The sequence below is a fragment of the Psittacula echo genome (genome assembly GCF_963264785.1).
Source record: "Psittacula echo genome assembly, chromosome: 11".
Lineage (NCBI taxonomy): Eukaryota > Metazoa > Chordata > Aves > Psittaciformes > Psittacidae > Psittacula > Psittacula echo.
In genome coordinates, this window is record NC_137746.1 from 2,461,303 (window position 1) to 2,475,286 (window position 13,984).

Consider the following 13,984-nt stretch of genomic DNA (forward strand, 5'->3'; position numbering starts at 1 on the left):
ATTTTTATTGCCTACTTAAAATTCACCGAACCAAAACCTCATACAAATGACTCCTGGAATTCAGCTTCAAGTTGCTGTGACTTTGAGAACCCATTGATCCAAATATGCTCCAAATAACTGCGTGTCAAGCCTCTATAGCAGGGTTAATTCACTTTATGGCCTTCTTAATGCATGAGGTTTTATGTTTTACTGTATATCTGCTGTTTTGAGTGTGCTGTGTTGAATTAATGCATACGTGGTTCAAACAGGTCCAAGGTGACAACTGGAGCTAATTTTAAAGCACTTTAAACAGCCTTCCAGTATCTAAACAGGCCAAAAAGACATCTGGAGAGGGGTTTTTGACAAGGGCCTGTAGGGACAGGACAAGGGGAATGGCTTGAACCTGCCAGAGGGGAGACTGAGATGAGCTCTTAGGCAGAAGCTCTTCCCTGTGAGGGTGCTGAGGCGCTGGCACAGGGTGCCCAGAGAAGCTGTGGCTGCCCCATCCCTGGCAGTGTTCAAGGCCAGGTTGGACACAGGGGCTTGGAGCAAGCTGCTCCAGTGGAAGGGGTCCCTGCCCGTGGCAGGGGTTGGAGATGAAGGAGCTTTAAGGCCCCTTCCAACACAAACCAGGCTGGGATTCTATGATTATTATCTAAGTTTGTGGGCTTTTAATGAAAACACAGAAGTCAAGAAAACAGAATCCACACTCATTAGAAAAGCAGTTATTTAGCAAAAATAGAGGTTCTTCATTAGCATCACAGCCTGCCAAAGAGCAACAACGAGTTATGCACCAGTGCAGGGCACATGGCGACTGTCTTGCACAAAGCTTTTCCCACCAAGCAGCTATTGGAGCAGGGTGTCCTGGTTTAGAAAATAAAATCAAGAGCTACTGAAATTACTTTGTCTATAAAATGCCGCATACAAAAGTTTGAGAGTCCAGTTTAAGAAGCAATCGACTTGTCACTGGCCCGTACCCAACACTTGCAACAGTTGAACCCTGATTTTCTTCAGAGAGTATTAACCACATACAAGTACTCTGTAGCTCTGATCATTGAAAAAACCCCCACATTTTCTGCCTTTCTTTTTTAGTCTCCCAAAGGGACAGGCATCCATAAAACTTCCTATCATCCAGGAGAAGGAGACAACATGGGCCTTTTCCAGGGAAGGACTTCAACGAATGCTTAACTTAAAGCATGAACATAAAGTAATGAGGATAAATGGGATGACACAAGCACTTATTTTTCCACACTTAGTGGTCTGATGACCTAGGGATCCTTGCAAATGGTGTTGAGATATGTATCAAGATTGCACATGACCCAGTAACATGGAAGCAAAATGCAGAAAACATCATTCCCAGGCAGAATATTCAGTAGAACACCTTCCCCACAACAAACACATTACCAGAAGACATTTAGAGAGGTTACCACCATATATCCTCAGGGTTACTCAGAAGCCACATACTCAGGTCTACAGACCTGGCCAGCTCACCAGCATCTCTCCATTGCCATCAACAAGAAGCACAACAAAATACACAAGAAAACAATAAGCCTCACACACTTGAAACAAACTCTGAGCTCATGCTTATCCTTTGGAGCACAATAACCTTTAGAAACAAGCCTTACATAGTGTTTCCATTGCATGAAACACAAAGAGGCATTATGGTTGCTGACCGTATCTACGAAGGCAATGTTGCCATCACAGATATTCACGTTTTCAACACCCAGGAGAGACAAAAGCATCAGGACTCACGGAAGGCTGTGTAGAGCTCTTGCAGCGTTAAGCGACCATCATTGTTGTAATCATCAAACCGGAGAAGGTCTTCTAGTGTGCAATCCAATAAATCATCTTCCAGGTCCTCCTTCTGTAGCAAAGAGAACAGGAAAGCTTACATTGAATGTACAGCTACAGACCCCCATCCTGGCTCATCCAACAGGTTTTCCATTACATGACCATTACATTTCATGGGGAGAGATTTATTTATCATATACATCATTATGTATTTGTTTTGTGAAAACGAGGAAAGTCTGGTTTTCTTCTCTGTAGGTAAGGACAAAATTGTGTTCCTTGCTTTTAGGACTACAAGAATGCAGGGTATTTTCAACACTAGAAGTGTTTTTCCAGCCCCTGACAGTTTGTTTCTTATGTATTGCAAATACTTCACACACTCTACATTAAAAATGGTGAGAGCTTTTGAAGTCATACATCCAAGTTAGCAAATAGCCAAAATCAGACCTAAGCATAACAAACATATTGGGTTCTCCTGATTTATTGTAGAACGTGAAGAAAACTGCTGAAGTGTTGCATCTTCCAGGCAGGAAAGCTTTTTGCTGTAGTCCAGGGACTCCTTTATTTGCTATTCTAGTCCTGGCCCATTATATTGAAGCAATTTAAAGTAATAATGCTAAAAAAATGACCCTTCACCTGGCAAGTAAAAGTGTTCAATGAAAGTGAGATCAACCATAACTTCCAAGATCAATCTTCTAAAGATGGAAATTTCCCTTTGTCTATCTTTGTATTGGGAATTGATTAACTTTTCATAAGACTGACAAGTTTTTATTTAGTCCTTTTGATTTAATGTCAAGAAAAAAAACCTCAAAATGACCACAAAACACTTCAGCTGCAGCAAACTCGGTAGATTTATGAATCTGACTTTAAAATACATTAAAGTTTTAAATGGAAATAACATTCCTATTACCACCAGTTTTAACAGCCCTGCATGCCCATGGCTGCAAAACACTGCCAGGTTCAGAGGGAAAGTATTCAATGGGGTGTGCCAGCAGCTAGGAGGCAAAGCAGCTCTAAATAGAGGGGGATGGACCATCTGCTGCCTAAAGCAATTCTGTTGTGGAGAATAATCAAGTGGGCAAAGACCCTCATCACCTCCCAGGTACAAGGAGCTGCCCCAATGCAGGACTGTCCTCTCCGGAAGACCTCTGCTTCCACTTTCTCCTTTGGGGTGAATCCCCCTGCAATGAGCCTCCTAAAGATCTCCCTGCAGGTCTTAAAACTGCCTTTTTCCTGCAGCAGAGCACGTTACCTGCCTCGTGTTTTTCCTTGCAGACAACGTTATAGTGCTCGAGAGACTTTTTTTCCTTTAAATATAAGAAAGAAAATGCACGGCAGCAGCTCATGCAGCAGCCAGAGAGGAGGAGATCCCACTGCACCACGTTCGCTTCAGCTGCCTCTACCCATGGGCAATGAAATCCCCATCTTTGGGGGAATTTTGAAGTTGCAGAGAGCCAACCCAAATCAACAACAAAGCTGCCTAGCAAAGCAAGAGAAGGCCTGGCAAGACTGCAGCATGGAAAATTAACTATTCCTCATTACCTAAAAGGAAAATCCCCTGAAAACTGGGACCATAAACGGGTCACATAGGAGCACGTGAAAACCATCTCGCTACTTGAGCTAACAGGAGACATCAAGAATTAACACTCTACACGTAAACTGTGACCACTACTGCTGTGAGACCCTAGAGCTGCTCTGCAGATGTGTCCTCAGCCCAGTCAGGACATCCGCCACGCTCCCACCAAGGGGTCCAAGATCAGCATCATTCAGGGAGGGATTAAAGTATTCATGGCTTATCTGTACTCTGCATGAACGGGCAGTATGATGTCTTTAGAGAGGTGATCATGCTGTCAGCTCTGCAGTGCCGGTGGCAAGCTTCTGTGGGGTTTTACTTTGAGTGAGGGGACTCCTAGCTGAGGGCTGAACTTAATCTGGTCCATCCAACCGCAGTGGGCTCCAGATGTGCAAGCACATTTACTGGTTTTGATAACAGTGAAAAGGATTGAAATGAGAGTAGTCAAGGTCTATGCTTGTGAGAGAGACCTGGGCTCCCAGCACATCTGCAAAGGAGCCCAAAGGAACTTTGCAGCAGACCTTAAAGCACTGAATCCTGCTCCTTTAAAATGCAGGCCACTGTTTCTTCTAATGGTAATGGCTTACAGGGTGCCAAACCTTTATTTCCATGAGAGGTGTGGTTTAATATCCTGACGGAATAAGTTTCATGTAAAAAGGGGGGAAAAGATTGGAGTGTAGAACAGGCACTTATGCAAAAACTGGCTTTGAATTCAGATAAAAGTGTTTTCTTCTACCTACCATGTCTTGATAAAAAAATCATTGCATTTAGATGAACTATTGTATATATTCATAGCTCTGAGATCTAAAGGAATTTCTGCTGACACTTTGTGTTGTGCAGAAAGGACCATGCATCATGTCAACAGCCCGAGGATTAAAATGCAGAGCAAAGTGCCCACACAGGAGCGAGCTCAGGGAGGAGAGAGCTTGTATCTGTGCTCCAGCTTGCTCACAGCTTGCCTTTACACACTGCAACTACAACGTGCTTTGTGTTCACTGGAAAGCATGAGCGCAGGTGAGATGCTCCTGCAGAGCACAGGGGGAAGGGGCAGCTCACAGGTCCCAGGCAAGTACTGGCTTCCAAAAGGCTCTTAAAAGGCATTTGCTTCTAATGACATGGAAAAGACAAGATCTTCTCACACCTGGCATAATGCATCTTCTCATATTCACAGGACCATTTACCAGCTCTGCATGTGCGAGGAGCAAGTTCAGGACACGGAGCAATCAGCTTGAGTACCTGGGCTGTGTGTTCAGTTCACTTTACCACTTAGATGAACTCCAACAGCACAGCATGCCCATCATTAGAAGTAACAGTTTTCTTCCCAGCTCCCACCCTTTCTATGGTTACCCTGTTCTGCTCATCACCTCGATCCCTGGCATCTGCTGGGGATTTGGGGAAAACAGACCTGTTAAAAAATATTCCAGCTTTGTTGTCATGTTACTACATGCAAATGCATGGTCCAGAAGGCAGGCAGGAAGAATTAAGAGATTTCTGCCCTACCCACACACACCTAAAAAATCCACATTAATTCTCCCCAAGCTGGCTAGCTGGAAATACTTGAGAAGATGATGGCTAGCAGCAAGGATGAGTATCTGTTTTCAGAGCCATGGATGGGGCTGGAATGCTGCCACGTTTGCTGTCTGCAGAGGAGCTTCAAACGTTTGAGACAGCACCATCTCCCCAGAGAGGCAGGGAGAGGCTCACATGCTGCAGTAGATTTTCCTCCTTTACCTGCTGCCAGGCCGGACAGTTACAAATGACTGTTCTCAGCAGAGTGCTGCTATGTTACATTCAATTCACACTGAATGAAAAACGCAATCCACTTCATAATCCCATTGTCACTGAGCAATAAACCCACCTGCGCCAGTTCGGAGCTGCTGAGGTGCCCATCACTGTTCACATCCAAGTGCTTAAACAGATCTTCAACTAAAAAGCGCTTCTGGGACACTCTGTCCTTGGCTGGGCTGCTTGGCGGGCTTTGCCGATGAGCCTGCAGGTCCAGGAGGATGCTTTTGAGGCGGCTGTAGTCTGCCATGGTACAGGTGTCACCTACAAGATAAAACCACATTACTGGACATCAGATTAGCCTTCCTCTTGTTAAAGGACTGAGCTCCTAAAGGGAAAGACAAGGCACAGCCAAAGACAGGCTGTCTGTATGTACAGCACCCCTCAGCTCTGCACTTGAGAAGCTTCTGAAGTCATTACCTTTTATAATAGCTGGCAGTTTTGCTAAATCCTGCTGTCAAGGATGCTCTCCAGCATGTTATTTTCCAGATTACAGGGCTTCAGTTACAGACTTCCATGCTCAGCTTTGTAATCCCTATCCCTATTAAACTGGCTCTACATTTTTCTAAAGATAAATTCATCTATGCTGGGATTCCAAGGTGGAAAATAAACCTGGAAGAGCTGGTGTTTAGGAAGTGCCACAAACAGAAATAGATGGTACACCTGCGAGTCACCCTGTGCCAAACACGGGGCTGATCTGAAGGAATCCTTAAAGGCAGCCCAGGGTGGTCAGATGGCTGGAGGGAGGACAGTGAGGAGGCCCCAGTGACTACGGTGTCGCTGGTGCCTGAGCACATCGCCCTATTTCAGACTGACATAAACGCTTTCCTCAGCCCCTGACCAGGGAAAAAGGTTATCATCACAGAAAAGCCCTTGAGCCCCTTGCTCTGAAGCAGCACGGACTCAGCTGGAGGAATCAGATTGAACCTTCATGATCCTGAAAGCTCACGCTGCACTCACAGCAGTCAGCTCTTCTGCAGCTCTTCCCTGGAGAGTGCCTTGCTTTGATTTAAGGGCATCCTTCTACAGAAAAAACACACCCTGATGCCCAAAGTGGCATAAGATGCTACAGCCCTTTTCTGCTCAACTGCTGTCCGGCAGAGCTTGGCAGAATGAAGGATGGCAACTGTCCTTTGTTGTGCAAATCTGTTTGCTTTAGTGTAGACCACAACAAGAACCTGTCTGACTCTGCCTTGGAGGAGACCCTGGAGCACCCTCATGCTCCAGCTGTCCCCTTCGATGCCCTTTTCTTGTAATGTATTTTCCCTAATATAGATCTCCTTATTCTCTATAATGGTGGTTTCAAAAACAACTTTTTGTTTAAGTCCTATCACTGATCCTACTGGTGGATTAAATCTAAGGGAGCCTGGTCTCCCCTCGCTTTAAGGGACAACACCCTTGCACATCAGCTCCCCAGAGGCTCCAAACATTACTCCTCTGAACAACAACTGAAGGCTCTGGCACACTGACAACCATGTTCCTGTCCTTTTCTTGCTGAGCTGCACCATTTCTCATCTGCTGGTCCCACTCCAACCAAAACACAATTAAGATTCCAGGTGGGAGGCACTCCTCTCATATCAAACCCATCGACTGTCAACCCTTCATATATTGTGCTCACAGCTTCAAAACCACCGTGACATGAGAAGGTGAGAGGACACAGAGGTTGGACATGCACTCACCAGTCAGGTCAGTGCCCTACTGCTCCACGAGCAGTAACTGCAAGACAAGGCTCATCTTCCACCCTGAACTCAGACCCTTCTCGTTCTGAGAGTTTCTCACTGGGATATTAAGCAGCTGATGAATTTTTCTGTCCCTTTAAACAACCTCCAAAGAGCTCGTGGTCCCACATGGGATCAGTCTCATTTTACAGGGAAAAAAAGGCTATTCAGCTGCTATTAGTCTACGTGCATAACATGTATTAAACAGAATTTCCAGACGGAATTGCATGTTAATGCAATGGCAAAATACAAGCAGAGAGCAGATGTCATAGAATCCCAGACTGGTCTGGATTGGAAGGAACCTTAAAGCTCATCCAGTTCCAACCCCCTGCCCGGTGATGCACCCAGGCTCTCAACCGTGTCGCATGGCGGGAGCCAGGAGATGTCCATCTGCTTTCACTGCATCACAGCCCGCCTTGATTCTCCCCATCCTCTGAAAACAAAGCCTGAAAACAAAACTGCTTTTCTTGTAAGAAGCACACACTCATCCAGGCTGCAAGGCAGCCCGTCTGGGGAATTCCAGAGGGTCAAAGCCATGCTCCAGCCTCCAGGCAAATGTGATGGGCATGAAGAATGAAACGAAGGAAACGGGAAGGACAGAGGTGGTGACAGCCTCTGGCTGCAATTCCCAAATCCTGCTCTAAGCTCACAAACCACTCTTCTCCCACCACCGCAGTGCAGCTGTATCCAGGGTCAGGGACCATTGACACAGCAGAGCTCCATCCTGTGTGGCAGGGTGATGCCATTCCAGTGCGTACACAGCAAAGAAAACCAGCAGCAAGACAACGATGTCCCTATTTAAACAGTAACTCCAGCTCCGCACGTTGTTAGCACACAGGGCACTTGGAAGGTCAGAAGGTGCCCTCGGCCCATCAAAACTGCTCTAACACCTCATTACCCTCACTTCCCTCAGGAGAATGATGACACTGCAGCTCTGCTGGAAGTGGGTCCCTCAGCATCACTGCACAGTGTGACTGAGACAGGCTCTGAGGGGCTCGCACCTCTGAGCTTCTTCCCCTGCCACTGACACACCAGAGGGTTGTGGTGACACATATATGTATAGAAATCATAGAAGACCAGGTTGGAAGGGGCCTCAAGCATCATCTGGTCCAACCTTTCAATAAATATATACATATAATTTATACATTTAATCTCACTGCAGTGGGGAAAACAGGGGGAAAATCACTCCGGATCAAAGGAAAGATTATGTTTGACCTGAAACTACAACCCTATAGTAAGTCTGGCCAAAATCGTTCATGCTTGGGACGTTTGAGCTGATGTTTTGCTGTGCAACCCGGACCTAATGCTGTTTTAAACACAACTTCAAGGCACTGCAGTGACCAGACAGATGCTGGCACTTCATAAAAGCCACTGCCTGCTCCTCCAGCTCCAGCGAGGAAGCGAAGGAACAACTTGAATCATTGGGCAAGCCAATGCAAAGACCCTTCTGTAGTAAAGATCCTTCCCCTCCTCTACTAGGCATTATTATTTCATGTTTTAACCCATCTTCCCTACAGAGACTGGTAACAGTCCTTCCTCAGAGCTGATTGTACAGGTGTCACAAAGGACAGCTCTGTATTTTCTCTCCTTCCCACCAGCCCCTCTCCTGCTGTCAGTGACACTTGTAATCTTCTTACGTTGTGCATAGGATCTACCAGCTTTATCTACTAAACGCCATCTCTTTAGGCAGCATTGCCACCCCTTGTTCTGTTCTTCCAGGTATTACAACCATGCCTGTTAAACAAAAAGCAGCACAGAAAAGCCTCTGCATGCCTTCTCGCTTATCCCCACTCTTGTCTCCGCTTTGCTAAGTACCCCCAGCAGCTTCCTCTGCAACATAAGCTCATCATTAGCAGGTTATCTCACCTCAGACTGCTCACATTGGTATGTCTGGTTAATGGATGTGTCTCAGCTTGGCTTCCTTGTTAGGAGCTTCCTGGGGACTTAGATTCTGTTTGCAATTGCAACCAGAAGCCTTCCAGCCCGCATGCAGGTGACCAGCATTGCTCTTCAGACGGGGGTTTCACAGGGCTTCTTCCCTGCCTGTTTGTGAACAGCAGAAATGTCACCATGTGTGCTTTCAGTCCCTGTGCTGTACTACTGACAGCTCATCTCCTGCCTGTGCTCCCAACCGACCTGCTCCGGGCACCATCCCCACCACACAGCCGGGGGAAGTCACACGCAGAGAGCCGAATACACAGATTTGGGGTGAGCGAAATCTGCTGTTCCGTCTTCCATGCCCTAAACTAATGCTGTGTTTGACTGTCCTTCTTCACTACTTTATCTGAGGGCTGGTTAGAAAAAAGGCACACATTCTACTTCTCTGTCTTTAACCAGGATCCCAGTCTGATTTCTTCTGCTGACTCCAGGAGAAGAGAAGACCTAAGGGCATACCAGAGGCATCAGACATCAAAACTAAAACGCTGATCATCTAACACAAGGTGGTGATTTTTCACGGGAACTTTAATAACATAATACCACTATATCTGGATTCCAGCTTAGAAACTACAAATAAATAAATAAATACAAGTCCACCCTCACCATTTCAAGAGACTCTCTATCACTTCTACTCTTTTGAACACAAACCCAGTTTGACAGCAACGCTTTGTACAACAAACACAAGCCTTCCCCAGGAAAAGCTGCATGGGTTTTTGTCCTGCGATAGGATGCTCTGGGCAGAGCTGCTTTTGTTCCCATCCCACTGCTGGAGGTCAGCCTGCATCCCTCCGGCGAACTCTGTGCCTGACTTTGCAGCCCTAAGAAGAAAACACTGGTGACTTTCAAACAAACCTCACACAGGGTGCAGCTCCCTCCCCTGCGCTTTGGGTAACATTTCAATGCACTTCTCACGCTCAGCACAGGGATTCCTAGCGATTTTTATTGTAGAAATGGACCATTAAATCCATCCTCCAGCAGCGTCTCCCCATCCCCAAACCCTGCTCCTGCAGCAGCTGCATCCCTGTGATGTCGGATGGAGCAGAACATGAGGAACCAAACTGCAACACCCCGCAGCCAGGGAAGGCCATGGTTTCCCCCTTCATGCCAGGGGAGATCTCTAAAGAAACAAGCCCTTTTTATCCATTTCCAGCTCTTTCAAACCCAGTGAAGCCTGGCACTGTTTGAATGCAAAAACCAGACAGGCAGGCCAAGAAAAACAATAAGATAGAAGGAAAATACAAGAAAAATCCAGTGTATTAAGGTCCGATTACTAAAGTATGGCCAATAACTGTCACATTTACACGCTCCGCTCACTCCAAGCAATGCTGCTTCTTGCTCCGTTTTGCAGCAGCTACGTAATTCATCCTGTTTAGCACTTCTGCATGCTTTGGCAGATAAAATATTGATCAGCCTGCTGAGAAACACAGAGTGCCATTCTGTTTTCATGTCAGAACTCAGTAATGAACTACATTTATCAAGAGCATCCTCTCTGTGAAAGGTCAGCGGCGGATGTGGCTAAATTGTGATGACAGATCATTAATCCAGCTCCTTCAATAATTGCCCTCTTTACGAATTTCACTCTGTGAATTGTAGCAGGGTTTTACAGCAGGATCTCGGAGCAGTCTTCAACCCACTTCTGAATCAAAGCAGATAATGGAGAAACAGCAAGGCTGAGGATTAAAGTCTCCTTCAGAGAAGTGCAGTTAACAAAGTAAAAATAAAGTGAGGAAGAGCAGAGCTTGCTTTGATGGGCACACTAATCTCCCTGTAAAATACTGTTGTGCAAGGTGCCTTACAATGCAATGATTACTAGAGATGCCAGTACTTTAAATACCAGCGATCGGATAACACCTATAGAGCACCAACCCCAATGTCCCTGGTGTTCAGCTAACCTGACAGTAGGTGTGAACCTAAACGTGTACAGAAGTCTTTAGAGGATTTAAGCCCCACTGGTTATTGAACTATTTCTCAGTACTACAGGGGCTGCATGAAGGGCAGACGGCATCTGCAGCTCTTCATAAGATCTGTGACAAAAGCTGGGTAGTCATTCGCATCCAGGCTAAGGATAACAGTGTGATTATCTGCACAAGAAAGTATATATGGAGATACAAGCTTCTTGTGACCCCCCAAAAACTCTGGAGTAAGTTCCCCTCGGTGCAGCCCAGGGCTCCAGTCCTGGAAAATCTGCAGTGATGCTGCTAATCCCAATCATCCCAACCCAGGATTAGACTCTGCATGGTATCACTGCAGGGGAGTTAGGACATCACGACTGAGCATCCTACCTGGATCCCACAGCATCCCCTACCAGAAATCCTCCCACGACAGCAGGACCATGCTTCTGCTCACTGCCACCAAAGGGAAGCATAACAACAACCCGGTGCAAATAAACCACCACCAAAGGTGAACTCCAGTGGCACTAATTTTCCAGGCAACCCTGCCCCACCACCAAAATGTGGTAATAAAGAGCTGTTTGGAGCAGGCTCAAGAGTGTCATTTCTAAGGCAGGAGGCACAGGGGGTGTCATTTTATATGACAGTCGCCCTCAGACCATGCTGGCTATTTTCAGCTGTTCCTATGGCAGTTTCCTAGCTTCAGGAAGAAATCCAGTGCAGGAGGTGGAAGCATTAAGCTTTGTTTTCTCACCTGTATCCATGGGGCAAAACGGATGTGGCTACTGAAAATAACATTTCTAGACAAAATTAAAAGGATTTGAGAAAGTTTTGGGTTTCAAAGAGCCCATCCTTTCACATCGTTCACTCAGCCTTTACCTGGTATTGTTCAAAGCATCAGACAATGACTAAACTAAAATGTTAAAGGATACAAATTTATTTATGACTGTGGCTCCTTAATTCTTGTGCCATTTACACCTAAATTGCCTATCAGCAACAGCCCGTTTTCATGCATACAAAACGAAAGCATCAGCATGCCTCAACTGCAGAAATGTGGTCCCAAAACATCAGACTGCTGAATCTCAGCGAGATGATTATGTGAACTCTTTACACCAATAATCCATGGCCTCGTGGCCTGTTTGACTTGACAGAGCAGGTTTAGACAGGGACAGGAAAATTAAAGATGACTTCAGCTCTTCAGGGGTCTCTTTGCAAATCCCCATTCCTCCATGCAAATTTTCTATCTGTCTCTTTCTATCTGTCTTCCTCTTCCTTTAATTGCTCTGTTTTGCACACGCATGGAGAGACTGGGTGGATGTTGCTTTTCCTGTGTGGTTGGAAAGAAGATATAACCCTGCTTTTCTCAATGAGTTCACAAAGAGGCTCCTCTGCGCAAGCACAGCAGCTCGCTGCAGTGGGAGAACATTGAGAAAGCTCAGTGAAATTCAGAGATTTCTTGCAATCTAGAGATACCTGCGAGTTTTGAACCTTCCCCTGCTCTGACTTTTAGAGGCTGCAAGGACTGAGCAAACCGATTCAGGCTGAAGAAAAATTCACCCAAATCGGATTCTGTAAGAAATCATTGCATCAACCATTTGACTTCTGATCACTCAGACAAAGCTTCCTATAAAATACCAGGCAGCGCTTCGCAGCAATTACACCGCAGGTAATCACACAGCACTGTTTCTGTAATGTCTGATAATAACCCAAGGAGCATCCTGCTGCCTCCAACCGCCACCAAAGACCATGATCTTCACTATCACTGTGCACAGAGGAAGCCATGCACCACAGATGTGGCATTTAGGCAAAGCTGGATAATCGCATCATGCTCCCACTGCAGTGCTACCTGCCCACCTCCTTTACACACAGCTAAACCCCTCGAATTACCTGTTTTAGTTCTGATTTGAATTTACAGGTTAAGAGCAACTCTGGCAAAGTTCCTGTTAAGTGAAGCAGATGTTTAATATCATGCAAATCCCTGAACATTTCCCATCCTTCTGCTTCTGCTGCTGCTGAATAAATTCAATTAACAATAGAAGCCCAAACTAACTTGTCTTACGGATATGTTTCAGTTAATAAGATGTACATTTATCAGATAGCTATATATAATTTAGCAGCAATGGGGAGCTCACCAAATACATCGCAGAAATGGAATGGAATATATATTATGAAGTAGATACTATTAAACAATAGACATTTACAATCTGGAAAAGCTAAAACTTGCCTTGGCGTGTATTTATTCCAATATTTCATTTTATTACAAGAAAAAGCAGCCATCTATTACTCTAAGAGCTTTTAAAATATATTAACAACTTACAGCATCAGAATATAGATCGCCCATTCTATAAACAAAGCCTCTATTCCTACCTTAAACAATTACCTTCTAAACTGCATAAACCTAAATGAATCACACCCCATAGCCCCAAATGCACAGGAAAAGAGACGGATGGACTTGGAGCCTTTCTTGGGAAGCCCAAGAATTACAGCTTGGTTTACCAAGGCTAAAAGCAAGTTCTAGGTTTGCATCTTCCCAAGAGGGAGCAGGCAGTGGTACAGGCAGAAGATGTTAAGGAAGGAGGCAAGAGGAAGCTTGCAGGTGGGAAACACCCAATAAATGTCATCTATCAAGTGCCCATCACCACCTAGGCAGTGTGTCACCGACTTATAGATTCTTTTAAAGCCAGAAAGAATCATGTGCACACTCTGACCCACCCCCCCCCTTACACAAGCACCAAATTCAAGTTGATTTTCTCTGCAGCAGCTCCGTAATTTGCTTTCTGTATGGCACACCTCCTAGGAAGGTTTCCAGCCCTGATTTAAGCACATAAGAGCAATTCTTTCAGATGACTACTTAGTCTCAGTGGGTAAAAATGTTTTATTTTCAATTTGCTCAACTTCAATTCTCATCTCCTGAATTTTGTTATGTATTTATCTGGTCCATCAAACCGCAAGTCTTATACCTGACACGTTATCTTCTTCTAGGTTTGCGCTGATGTTGGGCTCAGCTTGTGTTTTGCCCATCCTCTCTGATGAGCTGTGGGATACAGTGACTCTCACTAAAGTAGCTCCCATTCTAAATGACTTTTTTTTTTCCTCTTTTCTGGGAATCGTATCCCACTTTGGACAACAAAATGACCATGGCCAGCTTCTAGTCAGCAACAGGGGGCTCTGCCACAATTCAATGCCCACTACCTGAGCTGGCTCAGATCCTTCATGCTACTACAAGGTGATGCTCGACTACCCACAGAGACCACAGGCCCATATTCCCGAGGCAGGGATTTCTAGCAGATGATGGTGGACAATTGCTTTCATCC

The 13,984-nt window shown here is 45.5% G+C and overlaps 1 protein-coding gene across 1 annotated transcript in view; it reads right to left on the reverse strand.

The window, feature by feature from the left end:
• FSTL4 (follistatin like 4) overlaps positions 1-13,984 on the reverse strand; it is a gene marked incomplete at its 5' end in the record, with an annotated part of 197,202 nt that overhangs the window by 91,205 nt on the left and 92,013 nt on the right. The window contains 2 exons of the mRNA XM_080627306.1: positions 1,732-1,843; positions 5,199-5,389. Of these exons, the coding sequence (XP_080483432.1) occupies positions 1,732-1,843; positions 5,199-5,389 (303 nt within the window). The remainder of the gene's footprint in view (positions 1-1,731; positions 1,844-5,198; positions 5,390-13,984) is intronic.